This window comes from Pongo pygmaeus, chromosome 2 (assembly GCF_028885625.2).
Source record: "Pongo pygmaeus isolate AG05252 chromosome 2, NHGRI_mPonPyg2-v2.0_pri, whole genome shotgun sequence".
Taxonomy (NCBI): domain Eukaryota; kingdom Metazoa; phylum Chordata; class Mammalia; order Primates; family Hominidae; genus Pongo; species Pongo pygmaeus.
In genome coordinates, this window is record NC_085930.1 from 206,730,594 (window position 1) to 206,745,297 (window position 14,704).

A 14,704-nucleotide genomic window follows, 5' to 3' on the forward strand; every position below is an offset into this window, starting at 1 on the left:
TCACACCTGTAATCTCAGCACTTTGGGAGGCCGAGGCAGGTGGATCACCTGAGGTCAGGTGTTCAAGACCAGCCTGGCCAAGATGGTGAAACCCCATCTCTACTAAAAATACAAACATTAGCCAGGCGTGGTCGTGCATGCCCGTAGTCCCAGCTACTCTGGAGGCTGAGGCAGGAGAATCACTTGAACCCAGGAGGTGGAGGTTGCAGTGAGCCAAGATGGCGCCACTGCACTCCAGCCTGGGAGACAGAGCAAGAGTCTGTCTGAAGAAAAAAAGAAAAGAAAAAAGAAAGTATGGACAGACAGACTCAATTTATGATCCCTCCCCGAGAGAGACTTCTGAATTCAAGCTTTAGGGATGAAGCCTAATTGTAGCAGCCTGACACCACAAAAGTCAAGGTCACCCCCAACTCACATTGAACTCAGGGTCCATGTTACAAATCCTGCCAAAACCAGGCAAAATATTCCAGAAAAAAATCAGACTCAAAATTTAAAGTTATGATTATTTATTATAACTTTTACACAGGAAGAAATGGGTAAAAATAAAATACAACTCTCCTCAATACACGCTCAACTCTCCCACAATACAGACTCAACTCCCCTACAATACAGACTCAACTCTCCCACAATACAGACTCAACTCCCCTACAATACAGACTCAACTCTCCCACAATACAGACTCAACTCCCCTACAATACAGACTCAACTCTCCCACAATAGACTCAATTCTCCTACAATACAGACTCAACTCTCCCACAATACAGACTCAACTCTCCCACAATACAGACTCAACTCTCCTACAATACAGGCTGAACTCTGCAGTCTTATTTTTCTTGTATGTCCTTCCAGATGGATCGTGTCTTTAAAAAATAACTAAATTTTTTAATATAATAGAGATGGGGTTTCGACATGTTGCCCAAGCTGGTCTCGAATTCCTGGGCTTAGGCAATCCTCCCAGCTCGGCCTCCCAAAATGTCGTGATTACAGGTGGGATTACTTTGCACCTGCATGATCCTGCCTTTTTAATATCTCCAAGTTTTTAGTGTGTTTTCCAAATTTTTATCCACACCACATATGCAGAGCTAGTATGAGAACTTGAGTAAGTCACAAGGTATTTCTGAGAATCAGTTTCTTCTGGAGCCAAGGTCTCTTGTGACCCAGGATACATCTGGCAGAGAAGAGGTAAGTGGAGGCTTCATCAGAAGACAGATCACTGCAATTTACTGGATGCCGTATCTGGGGACTTACGGCGGCATAGTCACTGGATGACTCCAAGAAGTGAGACTCTTCCAAGAAAAAAGTGGGGCTGGCAGAGCAGTGGGGGCGGAGAAGAGCCAGAAGGAAGGAACTGTCACTTTTTAAGGATTATTTTTCTGAGGGCCATGCCAGCTGCTCTACACTTACCATAGCCACTCTGGTGGTTACATTATGATATTCATTACAATCTTTTTTTTTTTTTTTTTTTTTTTTAAGACAGACTCGCACTTTGTCGCCCGGGCTGGAGCAGTGGTGCCATCTCTGCTTTTGCAACTTCTGCCTCCCAGGTTCAAGTGATTCTCCTGCCTCAGCCTCCTGAGTAGCTGGGATTACAGGCGTGCACCACCACACCCAGCTAGTATTTGTATTTTTAGTAGAGACAGGGTTTCAGCATGTTGGTCAGGCTGGTCTCAAACTCTTGACCTCAGGTGATCCACCCGCCTCGGCCTCCCAGTGTTCTGGGATTACAGGTGTGAGCCACCACCCCCAGCCTCATTACAAATTTAAAAGTGAGGTAATGAAAGCTAACTAGCTCCCGCAAGGTCACACAAGTAGAGACCACGTTAAAAAGAAAATTATTTTATTTTTTCCCTCCTGCATGACATGACTGTTTTGATTCTCAAACTCACGTCAGTCACTGGGCCTGCCAGGCATGGTGGCTCACACCTGTCATCCCAATGCTTTGGGAAGCCGAGGCGGGAGGATTGCTTGCAGCCAGGAGTTCAAGACCAGCCTGGGCAACACAGTGAGACCCCCATCTCTACCAAAACAAATTGTTTGAATTAGCAGGGTGTTGTGGCATGTTCCTGTAGTCCCAGCAACCTTTCCACTTGGGAGGCTGAGGCAGAAGGACTGCTGGAGTCCAGGAGTTGGAAGTCACAGTGAGCTATGATTGCACCACTGCACTCCAGCCTGGGGAACAGAGTAAGACCCTGTCTCTCAAAAAAAAAAAAAAAGCTACGGATCCTATAGTTCAATTTCCTTTTTGGTTTGGTTTTTTTTTTTTTTGAGATACTCTCACACTCTGTTGCCCAGGCTGAAGTGCAGCCTTGACCTCCCAGGCTCAAGTGATCCTCCTGCTTTAGCCTCCCAAGTGGCTGGGACTACAGGCTGAAGCCACCATGCCTAGCTAATTTTTTTTTCTTTTCTTTCTGTAGAGACAAGGTCTCACTATGTTGCCCAAGCTGGTTTCAAACCCCTGGGCTTGAGCAATCCTCCCACCTCAGCCTTCCAAGTAGCTGGAACTCCAGGCACGCACCACCATACCTGGCTAATTTTTAAAGTTTTGGTAGAGTTGGATTCTCATTGTATTGCCCAGGTTGGTCTTTAACTCCTGGACTCAAGTGATCCTCCTGCCTCAGCCTCCCGAAGTGCTGGTATTAAAGGCATGAGCCACGTTGCCCAGCCTTATCTTACAAAGTAGCTCAGACTAGCAGGGAAAAAAGTGGTTGCAAACATCAGTTTGCATTTTAGGTCTCCCCTCTCCAGAATCTTAGCCCCTTTGGCCCTCATTGTCTTAGCAGCTCACTAATGCTTTTAAGTAATTTTATATTTTTATCTGGCTTCTCCCATTGTTCACAGGATTGTAAATGTCCTGCAATCCAATCTGAAAAGCGTTTTGTTTTTCAAATATTTTTAAAATAGTTCACTAAAGCTAAATAAGTCAAAAATTCCTCACAATGCTATTTTCCTTTCTTTTTCCTTTTTTTTTTTTTCTTTCTCTCTCTCCTTCCTTCTTTTTTTTTTTTTTTTGAGACCGGGTCTCACTGTCACCCAGGCTGGAGTGCAGTGGTACAATCTTAGAATTTCAGCTCACTGTAACCTCCGCCTCCCAGGCTCAAGCGATCCTCCACCTCAGCCTCCCATGTAGCTGGGACTACAAGCGTGCACCACACTTGGTGTTTTTCATAGAGAAGGGGGTTTCACCATGTTGCTCAAGGCTGGTCTCGAACTCCTGAGCTCTAGCAATTTGCCCACCTCAGTCTCTCAAAGTGCTGGGATTACAGGCATAAGCCACCACACCAGGCCTCTTTTACTTTTTTTTTTTTTTTGAGCCGGAGTCTTGCTCTGTTGCCAGGCTGGAGTGCAGTGGCGCGATCTCGGCTCACTGCCACCTCCGCCTCCTGGGTTCAAACGATTCTCCTGCCTCAGCCTCCTGAGTAGCTGGGACTACAGGTGCCCGCCACCACCCCCAGCTAATTTTTGTATTTTTAGTAGAGATGGGGTTTCACCATGTTGGCTAGGATGGTCTCGATCTCTTGACCTCGTGATCTGCCTGCCTCGGCCTCCCAAAGTGCTGGGATTACAGGCGTGAGCCACTGCGCCCGGCTACTTTTTTTTTTTTTTTTTGGGACAGAGTCTTGTTCTGTCGCCCAGTCTGGAGTGCAGTGGCACGATCTGGGCACACTGCAACCTCCTCCTGGGTTCAAGCAATTGTCCTGCCTCAGCCTCCTGAGTAGCTGGGATTACAGGCGCCCGCCACCATGCCCAGCTAATTTTTTTGAATTTTTAGTAGAGACGGGGTTTCACCATGTTGGCCAGGCTGGTCTCAAGCTCCTGACCTCAGGTGATCCACCTGCCTCAGCCTCCCAAAGTACCGAGATGACAGGCGTGAGCCGCCGCGCCCGGCCCTACATTTTGCTTTCAAAATTTTGGGGGGGGCCAGAGAGACAGAGCGACACACTATCTCAAAAAACAAAACAAACAAACAAAAAAAACTACAACAAATAAAATCTTTTTCGAGACAGGGTCTCACTCTATCATCTAGGCTGGAGTGCAGTGGTGCAATCTTGGTTCATTGAAGCCCTGACCTCCGGGACTCAAGCAACCCTCCCACCTCAGCCTCTTGAGCAGCTGGGACCACAGGCGTGCACCACCACAACTGGTTAATTTTTCTACTTTTTGTAGAGACAGGGTTTCACCATGTTGGCCAGGCCGGTCTCAAATTCCTCACCTCAAGTGATCTGCCCGCCTCAGCCTCACTAAGTGTTAGGATTACAGGTGTGAGCCACTGAGTCCAGCCCCATACTCCCTTCTCAAGGTGTTTTCTGGGTATTCACCCTGATTTTGGGGGTGGGTTGGAGTTATGAAAAACAACATCACAGACTTCCTATAAAGACTTTTTTTTTTTTTTTGAGATGGAGTCTTGCTCTGTTGCCCAGTCTGGGGTGCAATGGCACGATCTCGGCTCACTGCAACCTCTGCCTCCTGGGTTCAAGTGATTTTTGTGCCTCAGCCTCCCCAGTAGCTGGGACTACAGGCACCCGCCACCACACCCACCTAATTTTTGTATTTTTAGTAGAGATGGGATTTCTCCACGTGGGCCAGGCTGGTCTCAAACTCCTGACCTCAGGTGATCTACCTGCCTCGGCCTCCCAAAGTTGTTGGCATTACAAGGCATGAGCCACCGTGCCCGCCGCCCTGACCTTTTTTTTTTTTTTTTTGAGGCACACATCACCATACCCGGCTTATTTTTATTTTTTTTTTGAGACAGGCATGAGCAAGCACGCCCAGCCAAAAATTTCTCGTACATGTCATTCTGCATACATGTGAAGACAGCCTTAAGAAATTCCTAGAATAGTCAAACTTACCTCCACAGAGATTTTCAATTATCTACTCATACCAAGCAATGTATAAGAATGCCTAGTTCCTCGCACTCTTACCAAGATAAAAAAAAAAAAAAACCTTATTCTTTGCTAATCTGAAGGATGAACAAACTTATGAGTATTAGCATAATATTATGCATCTTTTCACCTAATATTTAAGAACCAGTTATAGTTACTTTCTTGTGAATGATGTTTCTTGGGAACATAAGCATTTCTGGTTTTCCTATTGAGGACTTCTTTTTTGCTTTTTTTTTTTTCTGAGACGAAGTCTTACTCTGTCACCCAGGCTGGAGTGCAGTGGCGCAATCTTGGCTCACTGCAACTTCCGCCTCCTGGGTTCAAGCAATTCTCTGCTTCAGCCTCCCGAGTAGCTGGGATTACAAGCACGCGCCACCACGCCCAGCTAATTTTTGTATGTTTAGTAGAGACAGGGTTTTCCCATGTTGGCCAGGCTGGTTTCAAACTCCTGACCTCAGGTGATCTGCCCGCCTCGGCCTCCCCAAAGTGCTGGGATTACGGGTGTGAGCCACCATGCCCGGCCGAGTTATTGGTCTTTTCTTAATGAACTGGAGGATACTTTATATAAAGGAAATTAGGCCGGGCGCAGTGGCTCACACCTGTAATCCCAGCACTTTGGGAGGCCAAGGCGGGCAGATCATGAGGTCAGGAGATCCAGACCATCCTGGCAAACACGGTGAAACCCCGTCTCTACTAAAAATACAAAAAATTAGCCGGGCATGGTGGCGGGCGCCTGTAGTCCCAGCTACTTGGGAGGTTGAAGCAGAATGGCGTGAACCTGGGAGGTGGAGCTTGCAGTGAGCCAAGATCGCGCCACTGCACTCCAGCCTGGACAACAGAGCGAGACTCCGTCTGAAAAAAAAAAAAAGAAAAAAAGAAATTAGCTCTTTGTGATGAATTGCAACTACTTCTTCCCAAGTTTGCCACAGCTTCCAATTTCCCTTGATGGTAGTTTTTGTTATGCAGAACTTTTAATTTTTATGTAGCTGATTTTTACATATTTTTAAGTTGTGGTAAAACACACATAATAATCCATTTTTATTTTTAATATTTTATTTTTCAGATTCTCAGCCTCTGCACAGCCTTAGTACTCCCCGAGAAATTCAATGTTTGCATATCCTTTCCACAAAAATGAGAGGAAAAAGGACCAGTGCATGCTAGTGACTGATACATTTATTAGTTTCTAACAAAAAGGCATACATGGTAGGCAGAGTAGAAATACTAACAGAGAAATTAGTTTATCTTGAAACCAATTTTAGTCAGGAAGACTTCTTCACAGAGAATTAGCTGAATATATAAATCCCAAATATATCACACCATATATGTGATATATTTACACCTAAATCCCCTGCCTGGGGATTCTCCCTGCTTCTGGTAATCTGACCTTGATCATTTCTAACGCAATTACCTCTCCTCTAGCACATTCTGACCCCAGCAAAAGCGGACGCACCCATCCAACTGTCTTTTCTCCTTCAACACTCAAGACTTCGCTCTACCACCAACCGCTGATGCCGCGGCAGTGCACTTTTGGTCCCCTACTCTTTGACCCTGTTTACACAATCGTCCTTTCTCAACAGGCCCAGGTGCAGCCCCCAGAGAAGAGAGGAAGCCTTACATGTATCATATTTACCTGGAGGGCTTGTTAAAACAGATGGGTCAACCCAATCCTCAGAGTTCCTGGTTCCCTAACTCTGGGGTAGAATCCACTAATTTGCATTTTAAACAAGTTCTTAGGTGGTGCAGATGCGGACGCTGCCCGACCGGGCCACTTTGATATATTTACACCTGAATATATCACACCCTCCTTTTTGGTCACAGACTATTCCACGAAGATTAAATAGATAACTTTTAATTTGAGGCATTCAAGAATGTCCACCCTAAAACTTAAAGTGAAATTACTCTTAGAGAAAAACTGATTTGATGAGAAGATTGATCTTAGCCTGTCTTAGACAAATTTGGTTAGTTTATTTATTTTTACTTAACGACCAATGTGATAGTATAGTTGCAAACTATACTTCATTTAACTACAATTGTTACTCAGAGGGCAATCACCTTAAGAGGCAAATTGTTTTAAATTAGCACAGAATTTATAATTAACCAATCAGCATTGACATAGATGCCATCAAGTATGCAAAGATTAACAAAATTTCTATTACCAAACTTAGAGGAAAAAAACTTAATGACATACAGAAATACTGGCAAATTTAAGCTAGAATTAGCTCCAGGACATTTTATCGTATTTTCACATTAAAAGAATAGATTACTAGATATCAGCAGAAATGCTGCTAAAGCTATTTTTTTACTAATAGTCGTTCATATTAATGAAACAAAAGATCAATCGTCTCTGAGCTAAATTTCACAAAATGAAATCAGTGTCTTCTGATTTAACTTTCAGGAGTAAGAAAGGGCAAAACCCAAGCACCATACTTTCTATTTCTGTTCATAAACTCAAATAAAAGCAGTATCAACACAAATGATCATATAAGAAAACACATGGTTACGTTTCAGGTTCCACAACATAAGATACTGTGAGGTAACTCTCCTGTAATACATTCCCATTTTTTTCTGGAATAGCAGATGAACAGAAACGCAGGTTTCCAAAAATTCACCCAATTTAGTAACTAATTTTGATTCTGATGCCTGATAGTAGGGTGTGAAAAGCTGTAAAACCCAAATGTTTCCTGTGTTCTTTCACAAGGACAAGGGAAGAGGATGCTCTGCCAAACTGCCCCTGCTGCGTCATGGTGGACCAGTTTCAGTGATCCGGAATGTCAGTCACCCCATCCAGCCTCATTCTCATCTGGACCAGTTTCTGACCACCCAATCAGTTTCAATGATCCGGACTGTCAGTCACCCCATCCAGCCTCATCCTCATCTGGACCCGTTTCTGACGATCCAATCAGTTTCAATGATCCAGACTGTCAGTCACCCCATCCAGCCTCATCCTCATCTGGACCAGTTTCTGACGACCCAATCAGTTTCAATGATCCGGACTGTCAGTCACCCCATCCAGCCTCATCCCAGCTCTTAACTCCTTCTGCATAGTCCAGTTTCCTTTCTGGCAACTAATTCCCAATTTCCTAGAAAACCCTGATTTTCTGATTTAACACTGATTCAAATCCACTTTAAAGCAAAGGAAACAGGCCGGGCATGGTGGCTCACGCCTATAATCCCAGCACTCTGGGAGGCCGAAGCAGGTGGATCACCTGACATCAGGAGTTCAAGACCAGCCTGGCCAACATGGTGAAATCCCATCTCTACTAAAAATACAAAAAAAAAAAAAAAAAAATTAGCTGGGTGTAGTGGCACATGCCTGTGATCCCAGCTACTCAGGAGGCTGAGGCAGGAGAATCGCTTGAACTCAGAAGGCAGAGGTTGCAGTGAGCTGAGATCGTGCCATCGCACTCCAGCCTGGATGACAGAGCAAGACTCCGTCTCAAAAAAAAAAAAAAATCTGGGATTTCTCACATATGAATATGAATCCAAATTTTGAAACTCCGTCTAAAAAAGAAAAAACACCAAAGGAAATGCTACAATGCTGAAAATTGAATTAAATTGGAGATGGAAATTAGATTACCTTAGGAAAACCTTTTGAGTACTCTGTAAACATTGGACAATAGCAAGAAAATGGATTTTAAACCCTGCATGGGCTCCTTAATCACTCAGAATAGTATAATCTTGCTTTGATTACCAGTCATGACAAAAAGGTGAGCAAAGGCCATAAAACATGCATTTTTTGGAAAGACAATGGCACTTGAAGATTTCCTGGAGTTGGCCAAAGCTTAAGATATCTATAAGAATTGTAAAGCTTAATACACATCTGTTATTAAGAAAGGAAACGACAGGGGACCCCTGCTTACCGCTGAGCTGTGCAGAAGCTCATGTGTCTATGCAGTCCTTACAATCACACAGACCTTTATTAAGGACAATGAGTGTGCCTAGAGAGCAGCATGAATGACACGTGGATGAAGATTCCATGACAGGAAAAAGCTTCACAATCCAGCTTTACTAGATCACAAAGCACTCCCTTTACTAGGCCTTACTTTGTGCATCTCCGAAACATCTGAAAAACACTTTTCTGTGAAATGCTAGGCTGGAGGGAGTGAGCACTTTTGGATACCTTACAGTGATCTCTAGTAGAACTTGGCATCTTTCTTCTACTAACTGACTGCTTCAACTGCATCTTTAAAGACAGTTGCCTATTTTCATCCCTTGAGCCTCTCTCTGGTGTTGGATGCTCTGTATGAGTTTGCCTTCTGAAGTTCCCATCTTTGGGATTCCTCCTCTGTCCATTTAGCACTTTGTCTGGAGGGGAGGATGTAGCGCGTAAGTGATACCCATCTGGGGATCCTTTTTGCCGGTTTGGCACCATTTCCTCTTTATCCACCTCCTTCTGAAGTTGTAATGCCAATAACCTGTCCTGTTCTTCTTGTTTATGTCTCTCAAACAGTAGATGCTCCAAATCTATCAGTTTTTGGGTAAAATTTATTTCTGTTTCCTCTTGATCTGGGGAAGATTCGGGGGACATTTTTCTTCTTTTTGCAGAAAAGCATGGATCCTTGACTGCTTCAAAGGAAGATTCTTGGTTTTTTCTTTTGGAAATATCCTTACTGATCAGTAGGCACGACTCTTCATTTTCTGTCTCACCTGTGTTGTTTCCATTTGTCTGTGTCACCCCTGATGTGGGGGCGCACCCACTTTCTGTTCTGGCACAAGGCATAACTGCAGTTTCTTTCGAGTAGGGAACTCTGGTTTTAGGTCGCTCGTGACTTAAGACACATAACTCTTTCCCACGATGGCTTGGTCTGGTTTTGACGTTTCCTTCATGGTACCATTCGGCACCACAGGCACATAACCATGGCATAGGGGACTCTATTGAAGAATCTGCACCTTGTTCTCCAATTCCAAGGGATATCTGTGGAGAAAGTGTTGGCATATCTTCTATTTCTGTGTCTTGCCCTGTTGGGCTTTTCCTATCACTACTGTCAAAGTCCTGTAGAAAACAGAAAAAGACTGAGTGAACCAGGGGAAAATATCAAATCATAAGATCTAAGTCTAATTACACTGATACTATAGCTGAACTGTCACTATACATTATTATTACTAATAAGGTATATTTCTTTCTTTCTTTTCTTTTTTTTCCAGACAGAGTCTTTCTCTGTCGCCCAGGCTGGACTGCAGTGGCGTGATCTCAGCTCACTGAAACCTTCACCTCCCAGGTTCAAGTGATTCTCCTGCCTCAGCCTCCCAAGTAGGTGTATATTTATTCTTAATAGTATTTTTATTTCATGGGCAAATTTAGATTAAGCTATTACTTCATTTTCACTCCCATGAAAACCTACAGATTAAAACCCACAGACTAGATTCCAAATATGGCCAATAGCTGGTATCAGGACCTGACCTCCTTTCACCTTACAAAGGTCTGGCAGCATAGGGGTTTTTAACCCTTTTCTCTACCGTGGACCCTCCTTTTGGCATTTAGGTGAAGCTTACAGACCACTTCTGAGAATAATGTTTTTAACTAAAAAATTAAGATACATAGTAGCTTTACAAAAGGAACAATTTATATTGTAACACAATCATTAAAAGGTTCAAAAAATGTGATGTAATAATGTGCATCTATAATACACTAAATAATAAAATCTATCAGCCAGTCTAGTAACTCATAATATCTAATTATCTGTGTCATCTCTGATGCAGTACACCCACTCTGTTTTGCCACAAGGCACAACTGCAGTCTAATATCAACGTAGAGATAAGTATAAATGATATTTAAAGATATCTGTAACATGGCCGGGCACGGTGGCTCATGCCTGTAATCACAGCACTTCGGGAGGCTGAGGCAGGCGGATCACCTGAGGTCAGGAGTTTGAGACCAGCCTGACCAACATGATGAAACCCCATCTCTACTAAAAATACAAAAATTAGCCAGGCTTGGGGGTATAAGCCTGTAGTCCCAGCTACCAGGGAAGCTGAGGATGCACCGAGCATCCACTGTACTCCAGCCTGGACGACGGATTCTCTCTCAAAAAAATAAAACAAACAAAAAAAACACCTAGTGTTTGGAAGACAAAGCTTGGGACTTCTCTAAGTTACCTCTGTAAGTAACTTGACTGGGTATACTTCTTACCAAGACCCCTGGAAGCTACACCCATTGTTTGTTACAAGAAATAATTGACCCTTACAGGGCATGCGGCCTCAAAGTAGTTAATACACTCACTTGTGCGGTCTTTTTCCAGGCTATCACCTTGGAGCTCTGCTGCTGAGGACTCCTGCTGAACACACGTGCCTGATGCTGCCTTACTAGCACACTTTTTCTCATCTTGTAATATTCTTTTTTTTTTTTTTTTTTTTTTTTGAGGTGGAGTCTTACTCTGTCATCCAGGCTGGAGTGCAATGGCACGATCTCAGCTCACTGCAACCTCTGCCTTCTGGGTTCAAGCAATACTCCTGCCTCAGCCTCCTGAGTAGCAGGGACTACAGGTAATATGCCACACCTGGCTAAATTTTTTTTTGGTATTTTTAGTAGAGATGGGGTTTCACCACGTTGGCCAGGCTGGTCTCGAACTCCCAACTTTCCACCTGCCTCAGCCTCCCAACATGCCGGGATTACAGGCATGAGCCACCGTGCTTGGCCTCCCATCTTGTAATATTCTTTCTTTTTTTTCTTTTTTTGAAACAGAGTTTCGCTCTTGTTGCCCAGGCTGAAGTGCGATGGCACGATCTCAGCTCACCACAACCTCCACCTCCCAGGTTCAAGCAATTCTCCTGCCTCAGCCTCCTGAGTGGCTGGGATTACAGGCATGCACCACCACGCCCAGCTAATTTTGTATTTTCAGTAGAGATGGAGTTTCTCCATGTTGGTCAAGCTGGTCTTGAACTCCCGACCTCAGATGATCCGCCTGCCTCAGTCTCCCAAAGTGCTGGGATTACAGGCACGAGCCACCACATCCGGCTCTATCTTTTAATATTCTAAGTGAAGCTGGTGCCAGGTATAACCTATTCAGTTTTGTGAGTTTGGATTACGTAGGTCAAGGATCAGTAATCTACGGCTCATGGAAAAATCCAGCCTCCTGCCTGTTTTTGTAAACAAAGTTTTACTTGAATGCATTCAAGCTGATGTGTTTACATATTATCTATAGATGCTTTCACACTACACCAGCAGAGCTGAGAAGCTGTGACACAGACCGTACTAACCGCAAAGGCGGTTTTATTCTAGAGAAAAAGTTTTCTCTTAGAAAAAAACTTTGCTTTTTAAGGTAGATTTGCTTTTTATAGTATGTTTATTTTAAAAATTGTAGTTTCCTTTAAAGAAAAAGTGCTTTTTCTCTAGGTCAGCCTAAGATGACTCAGAAAGGGTGTGTGATTAAATATGGTGGCATTTGTTAAAAGGTAGAAAACTATGGATAGCACTAATCTATAGCATTAATAAACTAGCAAAACTCAGAACATCTTCAGTATCAACATACCTTAGATACGGAGTTTTTCCTGACTTCTTGTACAGCTTCAGAGTGTGAGGCTGACCCAAACTGAGATTTAGGTGTCAAATACCTGAAAGAAAAGTTTACCAAAGTTTGAATGCTTTCAAAGACAGGTGGTATATACCCAACATAATAAAGCTATTTATACCGAAGGTTGTCTGGTTTGCTGCTTGGCTGATTTATCAGACTGTATTTCATTTCCGTGCTTCAGATATTTTGGTCAATTCCAGGACAAAACTTAAATGGTTGAGTATTGATATTTTAGTGAAAAACAGAAGAGGAAGTTAAAGTCAAATCTAAATATTTTTCTTTTTCTTTTTTTTTTTTTGAGACGGAGTCTCGCTCTGTCGCCCAGGCTGGAGTGCAGTGGCGCGATCTCAGCTCACTGCAAGCTTCGCCTCCCGGGTTCCCGCCATTCTCCTGCCTCAGCCTCCCGAGTAGCTGAGACTACAGGCGCCCGCCAACACGCCCGGCTAATTTTTTGTATTTTTAGTAGAGACGGGGTTTCACCGTGTTAGCCAGGATGGTCTCGATCTCCTGACCTCGTGATCCACCCGCCTCGGCCTCCCAAAGTGCTGGGATTACAGGCGTGAGCCACTGAGCCCGGCTATTTTTTTTTCTTTTCTTTTTTTTTCTTTTTTTCTTTTTTTTTTTTTGAGACAGAGTCTCCCTCTGTCGCCCAGGCTGGAGAGCAGTGGCACGATCTCAGCTCACTGCAACCTCCGCCTCCCGGGTTTAAGTGATTTTCCTGCCTTAGCCTCCTGAGTAGCTGGGATTACAGGCGCCTGCCACCATGCCTGGCTAATTTTTGTATTTTTAGTAGAGACGGGTTTCACCATGTTGGTCAGGCTGGTCTCGAACTCCTGACCCTCAGGTGATCCGCCTGCCTCAGCCTCCCAAAGTGCTGGGATTACAGCCGTGAGCCACTGCACCCGGCATAAATATTTCTTAATTCTTGAAAAAAGCTTAAAAAAGCTGATAGCATCAAAACAATGCAAGACTCTATAGTCTTCCCAAAAGTAATGAAAATGATGCTTTAAACCAGGAGAAAGGATATGTTGTTAGTTTCCTCTTTATGCTGGAAATGTTGGCTGTTCACTACATTTTAAATTTCTACTATTGGGAAAAAGTCCATGATTAAATTCCTTACTATTCTGGTATAGAGACGTTATCATATATACTTTTATATCAACTCTCTTTTTTTTTTTTCTGAGACAGAGTCTTGCTCTGTCACCCAGGCTGGAGTGCATTGGTGCAATCTCGGCTCACTGCAACCTTCACCTCCCAGGTTCAAGTGATTCTCCTGCCTCAGCCTCCTGAGTAGTTGGGATTACAGGCGTGTGCCACCACGCCCAGCTAATTTTTGTATTTTTAGTAGAGACGGGGTTTCACCATGTTGGCCAGGCTGGTCTCGAAGTCCTGACCTCAGGTGATCTGCCTGCTTTGGCCTCCCAAAGTGCTGGGATAACATGCGTGAGCCACCGTGCCTGGCCCTCAACTCTCTTCTTAGAAACACATATCTTTACATTTCTTTTTTTTTTTTTTGAGACAGAGTCTCGCTCTGTCGCCAGGCTGGAGTGCCGTGACATGATCTCGGCTCACTGCAACCTCTGCCTCCCGGGTTCAAGTGATTCTCCTGCCTCAGCCTCCTGAGTAGCTGGGACTACAGGCGCCTGCCACCACGCCCGGCTAATTTTTGTATTTTTAATAGAGACGGGGTTTCACCACGTTGGCCTGGATGGTCTCAATCTCTTGACCTCAGGTGATCCGCCTGCCTCGGCCTCCCTAAGTGTTGGGATTACAGGCGTGAGCCACTGCGCCTGGTCATATCTTTACATTTCTAAGAATCTTCAATATAACAGGCTGTTTGCCACTGAAAACACTACATTTTTAATAGAATGGAAAATGTTATAAAAGAATGGGAAATAGAAAAGGCAGGCTACAAGATGGTAGGTATAGTTTAAAAATTGTAAAATATCCAAACACGCATATAACTATGTTTACAAATGGCAGAAATTTCCCAAAATGTTGGTTGTCTCCAATTGGTGGTAACTTTGGGTGATTTTCAAAGAGCAGCTAGCTATTGCTTTTAGAATTAAAGAAAAAAAAAGTGACTATAAATAATACACAAATCCATAAGTTACACTGTGTCAAAAGCACCAACAAGTAGCATATGGAACAATCAAACCTAAACAAAGATCTCATATAAAGAACTAATGAATATTCCTTATGGGCAAACAAGAGTACCTAACCCATATATTTGGTTATATCAATCTGTATATTTACTCTGTAAACTTAGAAGAACAAGAACCAAATTTTCAGTTGAAAAGAAGCGTCGTCTCA

The 14,704-nt window shown here is 43.7% G+C and overlaps 1 protein-coding gene across 1 annotated transcript in view; it reads right to left on the reverse strand.

Moving 5' to 3' along the window:
* Positions 1-6,035: 6,035 nt before the first annotated feature.
* The window catches only part of RNF168 (ring finger protein 168), a 37,620-nt gene continuing 28,951 nt past the window's right edge, over positions 6,036-14,704 (reverse strand). The window contains exons 5-6 of the mRNA XM_054480494.2: positions 12,350-12,431; positions 6,036-9,873 (exon numbers count right to left, since the gene is read on the reverse strand). Coding sequence (XP_054336469.1) covers positions 8,920-9,873; positions 12,350-12,431 — 1,036 coding nt within the window. The 3' untranslated portion in view covers positions 6,036-8,919. The remainder of the gene's footprint in view (positions 9,874-12,349; positions 12,432-14,704) is intronic.